This window comes from Siphateles boraxobius, unplaced genomic scaffold (genome assembly GCF_051911475.1).
Source record: "Siphateles boraxobius isolate OS27281-9 unplaced genomic scaffold, OSU_SipBor_1 33, whole genome shotgun sequence".
In the NCBI taxonomy this organism is placed as follows: Eukaryota; Metazoa; Chordata; class Actinopteri; order Cypriniformes; family Leuciscidae; genus Siphateles; species Siphateles boraxobius.
In genome coordinates this window covers 10,655,392-10,671,399 of record NW_027508953.1, presented here as the reverse complement: position 1 = coordinate 10,671,399, position 16,008 = coordinate 10,655,392, and the positions used below count along the sequence as shown (strand labels likewise).

Below are 16,008 nucleotides of genomic sequence, written 5' to 3'. Positions count from 1 at the left end.
TTCAAATATATGGTGTAAAAACGTCTGAGTGCTGCCCTCTTCAGGTTAAACGGAAAGCTCCTGCAGTAGGGGTACTCTCTGACGTAGAATACTCTCTGACGTCACTCGGGCACGCCCTTGGTGCGAGCTCACCACGCCCTTTGGCAGCCCCTGGTATAAAACCATCTGGTTCCGTCAAAAAAACTACTGTAGCGCGAGTCAGGAGTTGGAATTACAAGTATTGAAAACGATCAGGATAGATACTGTATATATTAGCATCTAGTTAGCATAGCATTTATATTGTTATTTAGATAATTTCGTGTAGCCTAGGTAGTTAATCTCGCCTATCGCTCCAGTTTACAACCTGCATTTTACATGGGATTGCTTCTCCAACGCAATGGAGGAGGAAATGGGCTTCTACACACAGCTCGCGCTGCCAAACGCTGCTCTTCATACCTCTTCCTGCATGAACTCCACCACCGCAGCGGCGTCATGATGTGAGTGAGCATATGTTTTTAATCACAATTTGTGTTCCTTCTTATTAGGCTAAAGTTAATCCTCTGGTGTCGACAAACGCGCCGGCGCGATTTGCTGATTATTTTTTTCACATAGCAGCAAAATATATTGAACGTAATACTAATAATGATCCTGGAAAAAAATTCCTCAAAATGACTGAATATAAGAATAATCGGATGCCGATCGCGATGCGGGAGTCAAGACCGCAGTTTGAGCTGGTGTCCACAGACAATTCACCCTCCTCCACTTCAGGTGAAGGTGGGGGAGAAAAGTTCTCGACTTCAAATGACTGCTCTGTTGCAAAGCTACTTGCGTCACTCCATTTTAGCTAGTTTGACAGCAGCTGTCACAGCGGGTCTCAGGTTCACGCCTAAAATTCTTTCATAGTGTGCCTTTAAGTCAAAGAGGTTGTTTTTGAAAGACAAGGCAGAGACGGATATTCTTGACGGCGCGAAACACGTCAGACAGACAGTTCTCAACAGCTGAGGCATTTCACTATTCAATGTTCTCCGTGCTCTGACGTCGAATTTATTTGCTTGGTTAAAGATTTCGAAATAATTATTTTATTCTTTTTGTCCTATAGAATCATTCACTTGATGTAAATGTTTTACTGAGACAGCTTGCCCTAATCTTTGGTGAGTTTCACGCCATGTATACTTGCAAACTTTGTGCACAATCATGCATTATCATTTGTGCATTTGTTATTCGAAATGTAACAGAAGCAAGGGTTACTGACACATTAGCTTCACAATTTACTTACGTCACGTTACCATTTCCCTGGTGTACAATCTTATGACAGTAGATCAGAAGTAATGATTTAGAGTTCATTTAGTATTTACATTTTTTTGTTTTTTTTTACACAAAAATAAAAAGAGTTAAAAATATTAATATTTTTATTACACACATCTATCGTTTGGCTTCAGATTCAGAAGACATTCATTCATCCACTGGGGTCGTTGTGTTGTTTTTTAAGTGTCAAAAGAATTAGTTAACTAATTAACATCATCATTTTATGTCTCTTTTAAAAGTGTTCGCTGAGTATGTGATCACTAGTTTTTTCCATGTGCTTTATTTTACTACTAAGATTTTCTTGATTTTCTTTCCTCTCAGACCTGGATTTCCTCTCAGACCAGATGTGTCAAAAGCTGATGGGGGACGTGTTGGCTGTTTTTTGCCTCTTCTTACGTTTTTTCACCCATTGGTTCTCGTGATTATGTCCTCTCAGATCTGGACTTCCTCTCAGGCCAGATCTTTCAAAAGCAGGTTTGGGATGTTTTGGCAGTTTTTTTTGTTTTTGTTTTGCCTCTATCAAGGATTTTTCATCCATTGGTTCTCAATGTTTTACTCTCAGACCCCGACTTCCTCTCAGGCCTGGTTGTTGATGTAACATGTTGGCTGGTTTTAGTTTTTTGTTTGTTCGGGGTTTTTTTTTTGCCTCTTTGTAAGGTTTTTGTTTTTCCTACTGGTTCCTCTCATTGAATTTTAAAATGTATTTTCTGTGACTTTTTTCCCTTAAATACTGTTAATGTATTGTTAAAACCTGTTACCTGTTTTAAATAAAAGGCAAACAATGTACTGTACCATAATCTATTTTGTCTTTTTTTTTTCCATTGAGTGACTATTTTTGACTTTGTGAAATTACAGCACAGCCGTAAAATTAAAAACTGTAAAATTACGGTGAAGGGCTGGAACCACAGCTGCCATTACTTTACGGTAAAATTACAGCATTGTTGAAACTGTTAAATTACGGTAAAGCGCTGGAACCACAGCTGCCAGTACTTTACTGTGAAATTACAGCATTGTTGAAACTGTAAAATTGCGGTAAAGCGCTGGAACCACAGCTGCCAGTACTTTACTGTAAATATACAGGTGAATTTTTTACAGTGTAACAGGGTTGAAATTGAAGTAACAGGGTTGCAAAAAGTTACAGGGGTTGGATAGATACATTGCTTTTGATTAAAGATCAGGTGAATCATGTGACATATGCTCAGGAACACAAATTATATTAATTATTTAGCTGAACTATTGATAATAGATTGTCTCTTATGAGTGGATTGAAGGAGATTCAACCCTGTTACTCTAATTATGGTAACAGGGTTGCAAATTAATGCTAATGTTAGCTTTTTCTCATGAATAGAAGCTAGCTGTTTAGCTAGCTCTAACTGTCACCTTTAGGATAAACTTACTTACGTAAAAAAGAAGAAAACCTTTAAATTAATTTGTCTTATTCTGATAATAAGTGTAACAGGGTTGCATTGGTTAAAGTGACACATTCAATCAAGGCTAAAAGTTGTAGAATAATATGAAAAATCGAAAGGAGAACATATCTTTGTTCTACCCATTCTGGCGGCAAACTGCTTAATGATGTCATTTTCTGTGAATCATGTCACTCACTTTTTTTTTCTTCTGCCAGGATAAATATGTTTCGGTAACAGGGTTTCACGTATGTTGTGGGACATAAATTTATTGCAACATTTCTATTATTTGAAATATTTCTATCATTTAAAAAAAATTTAACAATTAAAAGAGGCATATATAAACAAAATCATACAAAAAATGGATATTTAAAATGTATTTTAACAGTTGTATTTAACATTCAATTTCGTCATCTAGAAGGGACAAGAGAAAAATGGCACTTAAGTGGGTAGAGACTTTTTTTTTATTTCCAATAATATTTTTGCAAAAAAAAAATCTTCAAGTCTATTTATATTTAGTCTCAGGACAAGTGTTTTTTACATAGTGACTGCATTTTTTGTATATTATTCATAGATTATTTGAAATTTCATAGGTGGGACATGAAATGACCAAGTCTAGATTTACCCAATGACTTGCGTCTAAAATGTAATTACATTTTATCCACAAAAGCTTTACAGTCAGGTATTTATTGTAAAGTGGTTAAACAATGTTTTTCATGCTTGTTTTGCATATTTGTATATTCAATTTCATACATCTAAATGCCACCTCCTGATGCAGATTCTGTTTTCTCTCCAGTGAAAAAAAAAAAGATTTTCGTTGATACGGAGTGATTTGTAAAAGCACAGTGGCTTATTATTGTAATTGTATGTATTGATAAAATGTACGAATTTGACATGAAAGATGACAGTCTAAGGTTAGGGGGAAATTGCCTTTATAAAGGTTAAAAAAATGACATGAGAATCAATTTAATAGGCCATGTACAAATATGCTGATTTAATTAGGCTACAGCTTACAGAACACTGATGGGAATATTGGTTCCGAATAAATGACAATTACAACACATAAATTAGAAACTTTACTGAATGTAGTTAGTTATTGCACCATCACAGTATTTGAAAAGATTTTATTATAATATTAGGTCAATGTAGATGAGTGAGTCGCTATTTTTGGACATTCCGGCCGCCATAATAGTGAAGCACATCCAGTAGATGGCAAAAGCTCGTCCATGTAGACATTGGCACAAAATTAGAAAGTGCAAAGCAATATATATATATAATGTTAGGTTTTTTTTTGTTGAATTTTCAAAATTACAGAATTTGGACACATTTCTTTTACACATTTTCACATTTGGTAAGTATAACTAGAAAAACTATAATTTAAATAAAAAGAAACAAACAAGAAAAAAGACACTTAAAAATAAAGGGCATCACAAATATGTCAAATTCATTTAGCAGAGATACAGATCTTTGGGCTTTTCGATTTTTTTTAAAAAACTTACAGACTCAATGCATTTTAAAGGCTGCTTTAAATTGAGCAAACTTGGGTTTTGAGTTACTCCATTTAGTTTGATGAATATACATTTTTCCTAATAACAAAAACAAATCGATAACATATATTTTTCTTTTGGAGAAGTCATATTAATTAAGACTAGGTTGTAGTTCATTTTAACACCTTGAAATTGAGACATCTCATACAAAAGATTCATGAACAGGGACATTCAAAAAATAAGTGCACTCTTTCACAATTGCAAAAAGAGCAATTGGAATCAATATCCAGATAAAAACGCTCCAATGTGCTTTTACTGGATATATTCTGTGAGCAATTTTAAATGACACTTTATTTGTTACACAATTCCGACTAAAAACTTCCTCCAAATTTTTCCTCTCAAATGAGGGAAACATAATTATTAACCCAAACAAATATAGATTAAGGAGAAGAAATATTAACAAAAAAAGATCTAATCGATTGGTTACTGCATTTATCATTAATTAAATCAAATTGATCTAAAACCAAATGTTTGGAGACTTTACTTCCTACAGTGTTACACAAAGTGCCCTGATTTCTGAATAGAGATAATTTTGGCAGAAATAGAAATCATGACAATACAATATTCTTTAACAGAAATACGACACTTCAATTTCAGACATAGTTCAATAATACTCAAAAACTGACCATCAGAATTCAACAACTGACCAACTAATAGTATATCAGACTTAAACCAATGTCTAAAAAATAAAGTTTGTCTTTAAAAAAGCAGCGAGGAGAGAAGTTATGTTTAAAAGCCAAACACCATGTCAAAAGGACTTGCTTGTGAAAATTAGATAAACAAAGAAGTATTTTGTTAATATCAAAACTGGATCTAAGGAAAAAATTGATACCACCAAGTTGATTAATTAAATGGTTAGGGAAAATATTCCACATAGAGCAATTATTTTTAATAAAACATTTTAGCCAATTTAGTTATTCGAAGTTGTAAAATCCACAACATTCACACCACCCTGATAATATGGATTGCATAATATATTTTTCTTTAAATAATGAGGTTTGTTATATATTGTTAATAATGATGAAAGCATACCAATATGGCAACAGAAGTACTGGTATGGCTGTCTGCATTCACGACTACTGGAAAGCTCAAATGGTATATTGTTTAACACACTGAATGACTGGGTCAAAGAAGGATACTCTTCTCTATATATCATCATTGTTGCTAACCCATTTCCTTTATTCTATGAAACAGAGATCTTGGCATCTTCATACATTGAAAGAGGATGTTGGAGGAGAGAAAAGTAATAAAACAATAGCTTTGAGGGACGAGTAGACTGAAATTGACCGTTTTTCACTGATAATCGTCTCTAAAAAATAAAAATTAAATGTTATGATGTTTAGCCTACTGTCTTTTAATTCCTCCCATGGCATATTAAATTATTTTACTTGACAGGTTTGCAGGACTATTAACCTTTTCTATTTTAAAGTTAAAATATTTAGAAGTAAAGCTTTTTTCGATGTTTAATTTAAGCTTTTCGAAGTATTTTTGATATTGCAGAGCGTGGTAAAACAGTGCCCTCTTCTGTCAGCCATTGATAATATCCATTGCAATAGGTGGCGCTAATGCGCTGTCTCGCCCCCCCAAAAAAGAAGCAGAACAAAACGCGAAGAGGATCTAAAAGGAAGTAAACACGGAGTGATAAATTACAGCACTGGTGAGTATGACAAGTAAAAGATATTTGATTAAACACCAATACTGGAAAAAATAATACTCGTGCGCTATTGAAACGTTGCACTGGTGCTTATTTTCTAAAATAGACGGCACCATTTGTTTGTTTTTGTTTGTTTATTTAAAACTTGTGCTGTGCAGAAAGACACAATGTAAGACACGTCGCAGTCAAGTGAAAGCCGTTAAAACATAAATATGTGTTTGCCGATTACGCCTCTAAACGCACTATTAATACTAATTTATAAGGTTAAGAATGCTATGTAAACAAAAAAAGCGTATGGTTCTTGGTTTGACGTATTAACTTTCACAAGTTATTTACAGTGAATTAGAGACATAAAATCAACTTAATAGACGAGGAAACTTAAAATGTCCGAATTACAGAATAAGTACAATAAATTGACTTACAATGTAAATGCACATTTATTGACATCCAGGAGTTTATTGATCTACAAAAGCAATACTTTAGTAGATATCCACTGTATATTTATGAAATTATGACTTTGCTATCAACCATGTTTACCTTATTTAATGTTCTTAATTACTTACTATGACTTTTTATTTGTGTTATATAGTACACACAAAAAAAATTCAACCTTCAAATAATTATGTTCAGTTATGCACTCAATACTTGGTCGGGAATCCTTTTGCAGAAATGACTGCTTCAATGCGGTGTGGCATGGAGGCAATCAGCCTGTGGCACTGCTGAGGTGTTATGGAGGCCCAGGATGCTTCGATAGCGGCCTTAAGCTCATCCAGAGTGTTGGGTCTTGCGTCTCTCAACTTTCTCTTCAAAATATCCCACAGATTCTCTATGGGGTTCAGGTCAGGAGAGTTGGCAGGCCAATTGAGCACAGAAATACCATGGTCCGTAAACCATTTACCAGTGGTTTTGGCACTGTGAGCAGGTGCCAGGTCGTGCTGAAAAATGAAATCTTCATCTCCATAAAGCTTTTCAGCAGATAGAGGCATGAAGTGCTCCAAAATCTCCTGATAGCTAGCTGCATTGACCCTGCCCCCTGATAAAACACAGTGGACCAACACCAGCAGCTGACATGGCACCCCAGACCATCACTGACTGTGGGTACTTGACACGGTGGCTCTGGATGTTTCTACTCCAGACTCAGTCCACTGCTTCCGCAGGTCCCCCAAGGCCTGGAATCGGTCCTTCTCCACAATCTTCCTCAGGGTCCGGTCACTTCTTCTCGTTGTGCAGCATTTTTTGCCACACTTTTTCCTTCCCACAGACTTCCCACTGAGGTGCCTTGATACAGCACTCTGGGAACAGCCTATTTGTTCAGAAATTTCTTTCTGTGTCTTACCCTCTTGCTTGAGGGTGTCAATGATGGCCTTCTGGACAGCAGTCAGGTCGGCAGTCTTACCCATGATTGCGGTTTTGAGTAATGAAACAGGCTGGGAGTTTTTAAAAGCCTCAGGAATCTTTTGCAGGTGTTTAGAGTTAATTAGTTGATTCAAATGATTAGGTTAATAGCTCGTTTACAGATCCTTTTCATGATATGCACATTTTTTGAGATAGGAATTTTGGGTTTTCATGTGCTGTATGCCAAAATCATCAGTATTAAAACAATAAAAGACCTGAAATATTTCAGTTGGTGTGCAGTGATTCTAATATATATGAAAGTTTAATTTTTATCATTACATTATGGAAAATAATGAACTTTATCACAATATGCTAATTTTTTGAGAAGGACCCTATGCCTGCATTCTGCAATGTAGGTGAAAGCACACATTACAAAGTCAGTAATGTTGTGACTAAAGTAGGTCACACATAGTCAAGTGATTACCAGTGACATTAGGTTGTCAACATTCTGCCATCTATGCCAAACATTTTAGATTAAATCTCCACATCAGAAATATTAGATCAGTGTTTTTACCTGATACAAAAAATAGTTAACAAAAGCCTAGAAGATGGGTTGACAGAGGAAGCTGTGAAAAAGCGTGAAGCAGGAGACAAAGTGATGATGATTAAAACAAAATGAACAGGGTTTTACTGAATATTCTTAGTTTCGTATGTTTTAATGCTCAGACTTTGCCTGAACTTCATCTCTAAATAGTCTAGATTTTGTCTATCCAGCTACAATCCAACAAGTGTTATTGTACTGAAGCAAAATCTGTGGAAATGTCCAGCTTCACAACATCATCCTGTGGAGTTACAAACCTTGAAATGGAGATTCTCTTATCTATAACTCGTGAAGACAAATATCCTTTAAAACCACACAATCATAAGATTAAACAGTATTAAAAACACTACTAGAGCAAGGAAAATAAGTAAAACATTAAGTAATATAATACAAATGATTCATTGATTATGAATAATAAATTAATCAAAAAACCAAGACAGACGTATGGTTACTGTTTTTAAGCTACATACACTGTTTACTATTAAGAATCCGTAGATCCTTCAGTAATGAGGGAATACATTAAAATTCACTGTCCCATTTTGTTATTCATTACATTTCAGCAAAAACATGCATTATATTGTGTAGTTTGTTTTAAAATGTGGCTCGACAAACAACCTTTTTTGTTTCGCTTGCAGCATTTCTGTGACATCATGGGGGTTCATGGACTTACAAGCTTTGTGGAAGGAAATCGTCAATTCTTCACAGATATGAGACTGCGAGACTGTCGCCTTGTGATTGATGGGTGTAGCTTGTATTTTCGATTGTATTTCAACTCTGGATTGGATCAAGCACGGGGTGGAGACTACGACATGTTTGCGGAGTTGGTTCGACAGTTTTTTGGAGCACTTTTTGAATGCAGTGTGCAGCCGTTCGTCGTGATAGATGGCGGAATGGACCAGACGGACAAGAAGTTCAAAACGCTGCAGGAACGAACCCAAAGCAAGATTCGAGAGGCTCACTCTCTTTCCAGAGGATCTCGCGGTTGCGTTCTCCCTCTGCTTGTCTGTGAAGTCTTCAAACAGGTCCTTGGCGAGCTTGGCGTGCCCTTAGTGCAATGCATTTCCGAAGCTGATTTTGAGATAGCCTCTCTTGCCAAACACTGGGGATGTCCAGTTCTGACCAACGACAGTGACTTCTACATCTTCGACCTGATAGGTGGCTACCTACCATTTTCATTCTTCCAATGGAATAACGTTAGCGGTAAAGCCACAGAACGCTACATCCCTGCCCAGCGTTACACCGTGAACCGCTTCTGCTCGCATTTCAGCCACATGAACAAGCATCTCCTCCCTCTATTTGCTGTCGTCACTGGGAACGACTACACACCTGGCAAAATAACCGAGATTTTTTTCAGCCGCGTGGACCTTGAAAGAATACCATCTGGTCGGAAGACCGGACGTAGTTCCAGTCCTCGAATCGGGGGCTTTTTGCTCTGGCTGTCTCAGTTTACCAGCCCAGTAGATGCTCTGGAGGAAGTTCTGGAGATTCTGGGTGGACAACAGAAAGGAAACTTGCGTACGCAGCTCTCTGCAGGAATGCAGGACTACCAGCTTCCTCATAATAGCAGTTTGGCTCAATACTTCTCAAGTCCTCAACCTGCACTTCCAGATGCCCAGGGGCTCCCAGCGGCACTGGTTTATCAGCCCGAGTGGTTTTTAAGGATGGTTGCATCAGGTAAGCTGTCATCTTTTGTCTTGGATGTGCTTGTACTCCAGAAGGTTCTGCTGGTTGCTCAGGTGGAGAATAGTAACCTGCCTAGCAGTCATACAACCTCACTGAGTATCCGAAAGACCATCTACAGCCTGCTGCTTGAAAAGGCAAGACAGGGCAGTCAAACGCCACAGGCAGTCACCCAGAGAGGAAGAGGAAGGGGAAGAGGAGGCGCAAACAGACAATCTCAAGGTAAAGGAGGACAACTGTGTGACACCCCATGCGTTGATGAGTATGACAGACATGAACTGAATCTAAAGAAAAACTCAGTGGAGGTTGACCGACCCAACTCTGCGTCACTGCTGAATCTTACCACTATTGACAAGGTGAGAAACTTTTTCTGCATGTTAATGTACTTTAAAGTTTGTCTGCATAATAAATGCTCCTCCACGTATTTGGTCCAATCTACAATTTTTATTTTTTATTTTAGGCGTCTGCACAAGTGAAGCTGCAGGTGTTGTTGGGAACACTGGGTGTGATGGACCACATTTTACAGCCGTTACCCCCTCACCTCTGCCTTCCAGTGTGTGTGACGTATTTCTGGATGAATAACTGTAAACCAAAGCCCAGTCACCCTCTATTTCAGGCCATATTGTTGGGAATGGTGTATGGAGAACTCAGCTGGAGAAGGGCCCATCCTAATGGTGATTCCTATTTTACTCAACATCTGTCTCAGATGTATGGTTTGAGACCATAAATACATTGTCATGTCAGTTATATTAATGTTAATTAACTTTACTTGCTTAACAACTTGACAACTTTAGTTTTAAAGCTTTAATCACCTTGAGCCATATTGTTTTGTTCTCTCTGTCTTGCAGACCCACTGTTTGGCAGCAAAGTTTCTGCTTCTCTGTGTCAGCGATTATCTCAGCTGAGGGTCATTCCAGGACAAAGGAGGGGCCTAGATATGGGTGTGGCCCATTTGCTCAGCCAATGGCAGTCCTGCATGTGGGTGGCGATGGTCCTGAACCAGTTACTATGTTTCCCACTACCTGAACCTCAATGCTCCTGGTATGGTATGGCCATAAAATGATCCTACTGAAACATTTTGTAGTTCTCAACCTTGCTGTTTTGATTAAATCATCATCTTCTTTATTCATCAGATTTACAGTAAAAAGAGTACAATATTGAGGTGACAGTTTTTTTTAATCATAATTGTATGTAACAATGTACATAATCACATATATGCTGTGTATATATATATATATATATATATATGCACTGTGTTCCAAATTATTATTAAAGTGACATGTAAGCAGGATTTCAGTACGATAAATATTCAGATTTTAGTTTTTTTTTTAGTGTTTTTTTTTTCTTGTATCTTTTTAGATAACTGTTATCAATCTCAGACAGGTTTGTTAAATAGTTTGCTAGGTCTACTTAAAATGGGTAAATGGAAACGCTACTTGTTTTCCTGTAGCTCAAACAGTAGAGCGTTGGCGCTTGCAACGCCAAGGTCATTGGTTCGGTTCCCAGGGAAAGCAAGAACTGATAAGAATGTGAGATGTGTACCTTGAAATGCAATGTAAGTCGCTTTGGATAAAAGCGTCTCCAAAGGCATAAATGTAAAGAGGTTGTTACATATTATTAAGCAAGTCACAGTTCTCATGCAATATGGGGAGGAAGATATTTCTAAAGATGAAAAGCATGAAATTGGGAAATGTTTTGCAAAAGGCATGAAAACAACTATTATTTTGTGAAAACTGAATGGAGAATATCGAACTATCATAAGATTTGTGTGTAATTTACAGCACAAGAGAACTCGGTCAGGTAAAGGCTTATTAAGGAAAGTTCCTGTCAAAAAAATTTATTCTATTAAAAGGACAGCTATAACAAAAGCCCCTGTTGAGCAGCAAACAGGTATTTGAAGCTGCTGGTGTCTCTGGAGTCTCAAGAACCTCTCCATGCAGGCTGGCAGTTGTGCGTAAAGTTGTATTTCAGCCACCTTTAACCAAAGCTCACAAAGAGAAACATTTTGTACTGAAATCCTACTGATATGTCACTTGCATAATCATTTGGAAAACAGTATACACATACACATATACACATATATATATGTATACACGCCGATGAGCCAACACATTAAGACCACCTGCCTAATATGTTTGCCAAAACAGCGCTGACCCGTCGACTCGTGGAAAGATGTCATGTGGTATTCGGCACCACAATGTTAGCAGCAGATCCTTCAAGTCCTGTAGGTTGCGAGGTTGAGCTGATGAAACTGTTTGGTCTAGCACAACCCACAGATTGGATTGAGATCTGGTGAATTTGTAGGCCAGGGTAACACCTTGAACTCTTTATCATGTTCCTCAAACCATTTCTGAACAATGTGTGGCAGGGAGCATTATCCTGCTAAAAGAGGCCACTTCCACCAGGGAACACCATTGTCTTGAAAGGGTGTACCTGGTCTGCATCAATGTTTAAGTTGGTGGCATGTGTCAAATTTACACCCACATGAATGGCCAGACCCAGGGTTTCCCAGCAGAACGTTTCCCAGAGCATCATACTCCCTCCACCGGCTTGTCATCGTCTCAGTGCATCCTGGTGCATCACTTCCCCAGGTAAACGGAGCACACGTACATGGCTGTCCACGTGATGTAAAAGAAAATAGGACTCATCATAATAGGTCGTCAGGAACAGGCGACGATTTCCACTGTTCCAAGGTCCAGCTCCGACGCTTGCGAGCCCATTGCAGGCGCTTTCGACGGTGGACAGCGGTCATCATAGGCACTCAGATTGGTCTGTGGCTACGCAGCCCCAAACGCAGTAGAGTGTGATGCACTGTGTGTTGTGACACATTCCTCCCATAACCATCATTCAAATTTTCTGTGACTTGTGCCACAGTAGAAGTTGTGTTGGCTCGGACCATATGAGATAGCCTTCATTGGCCTCGTACATCGATCATCCTTGGGTGCCACACACCCTGTCGCATGTTTGTGGTTTGTCCACTGTTGGCATATTCTCACCACTGCTGACCAGGACCAACCCACAAGCCTTGCCGTTTTAAAGATACTCGGACCCAGTTGCCTTGCCCTAACAATTTGGCCCTTATCAAAGTCGCTTAAATCTTTATTCCTGTTCATTTCTCCAGCATCCAACACATTGTAACAAGAACTGATTGTTTGCTTACCATCTAATCTACCCAAACCTTAATATGTGGCTTGTTAGGAGAAGATCAACACTATTCACTTAACCTGTGACTGGTCATAATGTTTTAGCTCATCAATGTGCATATATATAATCATATAAACTCATATAATATATATAATTTAAAATAATAATAGTACATTTATAGTATTTACAATAACATTACAATATTGTTTTTTTTAGTAGTGTTGGTAACACTTTACAATAAGGTTTTATTTGTTAACATGATCTAACAATAAAAAATAGCCTTCTAAACCATTCATTACTCTTAGTTTGTTGATTTCCAAATTTAATTTACTAATACATTTTTTAAAAAGTTGTATCAATTAACATTATTTGAAGGGATAGTTCACCCAAAAATGAAAATTCTGTCAGTATTTACTCACCCTCATGTTGTTCCAACCCCGTAAGACCTTCATTCATCTTTGGAACACGAATCAAGATATTTTTGATGAAATCTGAGAGCTGGATCACTCCTCCATACTAGTCCATAAGCTTCTTCAGGGATTGAACTTGCCGGCCTCGAAAAGTTATTAAAGACATTGTTAAAATAGTCCAAGTGACTACTGTGGCTCAATCTTAAGTTTATCAAGTGACGAGAATACTTTTTGTGCGCAAAAAAAAAAAAAATAACAACTTTATTTCAACTATTCATTTCCTTCTCTGTGGGCCTCTAGTCAGTTAACTTAGTATGATTGCTTAGAGCTACGTCTCACATAGGCTCACTATCGGCCGACGCTGGTCATGTGTGTGATGCGTGTGACGTACAACAACAGAAACTTACGCCATTACACTAGTGAACTGACTCAAGGCCCAGAGAGAAGGAAATGAATAGTTGAAATAAAGTCGTTATTTTTGTTTGTTTTTTGCGCACAAAAAGTATTCTCGTCGCTTGATAAACTAAGATTGAGCCACAGTAGTCACTTGGACTATTTTAATGATGTCTTTAATAACTTTTCGTGGCTGGCAAGTTTCAATCCCTGAAGAAGCCTATGGAGGAGTGATCCAGCTCTCAGATTTCATCAGAAAACATCTTAAATCGTGTTCTGAAGATGAACGAAGGTCTTACGGGGTTGGAACAACATACTGACAGAATTTTCATTTTTGGGTGAACTAACCCTTTAATGCACTTTGAAGTGTGATCTAACATGAAAATGAACATTTAGATTAATTAACATTAACAAAGGTTTATAAATGCTGTAAAATATATTGCTCACGGTTAGTTTGTTAGTTAACGCATTAGTTAATGTTAATAAATGAGATCTTCTTGAAAAGTGTTAATGTAATGTTACTACTAGTATGTAATGTAATATCTTAAAACAAATCACCATGATTATATCAGTACATTTAGATGATCAGATTTACCCTAAAAATACATATTTGTATATTATATATGTATTGTATTATATTGCTCTCTATCTTTCTCATAGGGTTTTCAGTGGTACTCTGCTGCATGGTCTTGAGGCTGCCATAAGAGGGGGTCACCAGTGTGAGTCTCTGCTTTCAGGAGACTCTGTTGCTTGGCAGCTCTATTCCATCCTGCTAGAGGCGTTGACAGGTCCTGCAGTATCAGCAGCGAGCAAGGGTAGAGGAGGGGGGCAAAGAGGGAGGAGCCATGGGGGGAGAGGACGGGGCAATGGAGGAGGAGGGAGGGGCAGAGGAAGCAGAGGAATGACGTCTTCTGACAGTGCTTTGGACAACAGGTTTGCACTGTTGACCTTTGATGGCTGTCAGCAGTGGTAGTCTTGAAATGGAAGAGGAAAATTATAGATTAGATTTGAGAGAAGCTAATTTGGGAGAGAAGAAAAAATGATTTCAGAGATTGTCTATAACTACGATCTATAACTACAATCCTTACACTTTATAAATTCAGGATGTGGCTGAGGATGTACCTCTTTTCAGATGAAAGTAGGTTTTACCAACAATTAATGTTATATGAAAATATTTTACTATGAGAGCTGTTTATGCACTAAGCTTACTTGCACTAAAACTATTTTGCAGCTATCATACAAATTATCTATTTAATGTAGCCTTTTATAGTAGCCTTTTATATTATTTAATTGAATGAACTTTTATAAAGAAAAAAAGAGTAGACTTTGAATATTATCAAATGCCTCTTTGACTTTTGGGACCAATGTTTTTGGTGCACTACTGCTCTGTTTATGAATTATTTTATGGTGCTTAGTGTAATTTGGTAATATCATTAATGTTTTTAACCAGAATATGGTTCCTCTCAATTATGTAATGCTTGATTATTGTATTTGAGATTACATCCAATATGCTGTAATCCTGACTGAGTGAGTATAGACCTTTCATTCTGTTTCAGAACAGCACATAATCTCTTGCTTACTGCTTTGCTGTTGCTCTCTGGTGTTAAATCACACTGCAATCAAGAGTCAAAATATAAAGGTTTACACCGTTTTATTGGAAAGTGTCATTTTGTTCCAGTGGATGCTGATTCTTACAAAAAAATTGCGTCATAGTGTCATATCTCTGGCAGAAGCAAACATTTTAACCGTTTTTCATAAAATTGTGTTTCATAAATCGGAGGCTTTGTCTTGAGGTAACAACATTACTCGGATACTTATAGTGAAAGTATAATTTTTTTCTAAGTACTTGTTTTTGAAATTTCTGATTGCACTTCACCACGAAAAGGTGTGTTGAAGACTAGACAAGGCACAAGTTAATTAGTAACACAACTATAACACCAAAATAGCTATAATACTTATTACAAGCAAAAATAATCATGGAAATTTCTTGGCTTGCCCTCGTGATGTCAGATCTGGTCATACATGTTTGTTTAGAGATGTGTTAATGGACTTGTTTCCTTGTCCTGTCTTTTTTAAGATTAACAATTGAATATAATATTGTTGTATTCAAATAAAAATCCATATGAAAAATGTAAAAGTAAGTATTGTGTTCAAATGTGTTTGTAGAACTTTAATACATTGAAAATCTGTTAAATTTTGGGTTCATTCAATAACATTGAATTGATTGGTTGATTGATTGATTTGTGTTACATATTTAAGGGAGATCCGAGCTAGTTGTCACAAAGGCTGTTAAAAGGTTTTTTAATTGGTTCTTACCCCAGTGTCATCCTATCCCAATAAATGGACACAAAAGAAATCAGTAAAAAGTGTGACCGCTAGCTTCGTTTTCAAACAAAATATTAAGCAGCGCAACTGTTTCCAACATTGATAAGTATTCCTTATCAGGAATGATCCTACAGGTTCATGTGACACTGAAGACTAGAGTAATGGCAGCTTTTCCATCACAGGAATAAATTACATTTGAGAATATATTAAAATAGAAAACAGTTAATTT

General features: G+C 37.1%; 1 protein-coding gene across 2 annotated transcripts; it reads left to right on the top strand.

The window, feature by feature from the left end:
- Positions 1–5,809: 5,809 nt before the first annotated feature.
- aste1b (asteroid structure-specific endonuclease 1b) lies at positions 5,810–15,591 on the top strand. Of its 2 annotated transcripts, XM_077195504.1 has the most exons (6): positions 5,810–5,894; positions 8,463–9,863; positions 9,968–10,181; positions 10,356–10,548; positions 10,641–10,669; positions 14,115–15,591. In XM_077195504.1, coding segments are annotated over exons 2-5 (1,794 nt in total). In that variant the 5' UTR covers positions 5,810–5,894; positions 8,463–8,477; the 3' UTR covers positions 10,642–10,669; positions 14,115–15,591. The 2 variants fall into 2 exon arrangements, with proteins under 2 accessions (XP_077051619.1, XP_077051618.1); XM_077195503.1 differs by lacking the exon at positions 10,641–10,669.
- Positions 15,592–16,008: the final 417 nt, after the last annotated feature.

Bases quoted from the DNA above. Each gene is read 5' to 3' on its own strand.
- aste1b (XM_077195503.1), top strand. From the start codon at position 8,478: ATGGGGGTTCATGGACTTACAAGCTTTGTGGAAGGAAATCGTCAATTC. The intron at 9,864-9,967 runs GTGAGAAACTTT...TTTTTATTTTAG, and splicing joins ATCTTACCACTATTGACAAG to GCGTCTGCACAAGTGAAGCT. The intron at 10,549-14,114 runs GTATGGTATGGC...TCTTTCTCATAG, and splicing joins CCTGAACCTCAATGCTCCTG to GGTTTTCAGTGGTACTCTGC.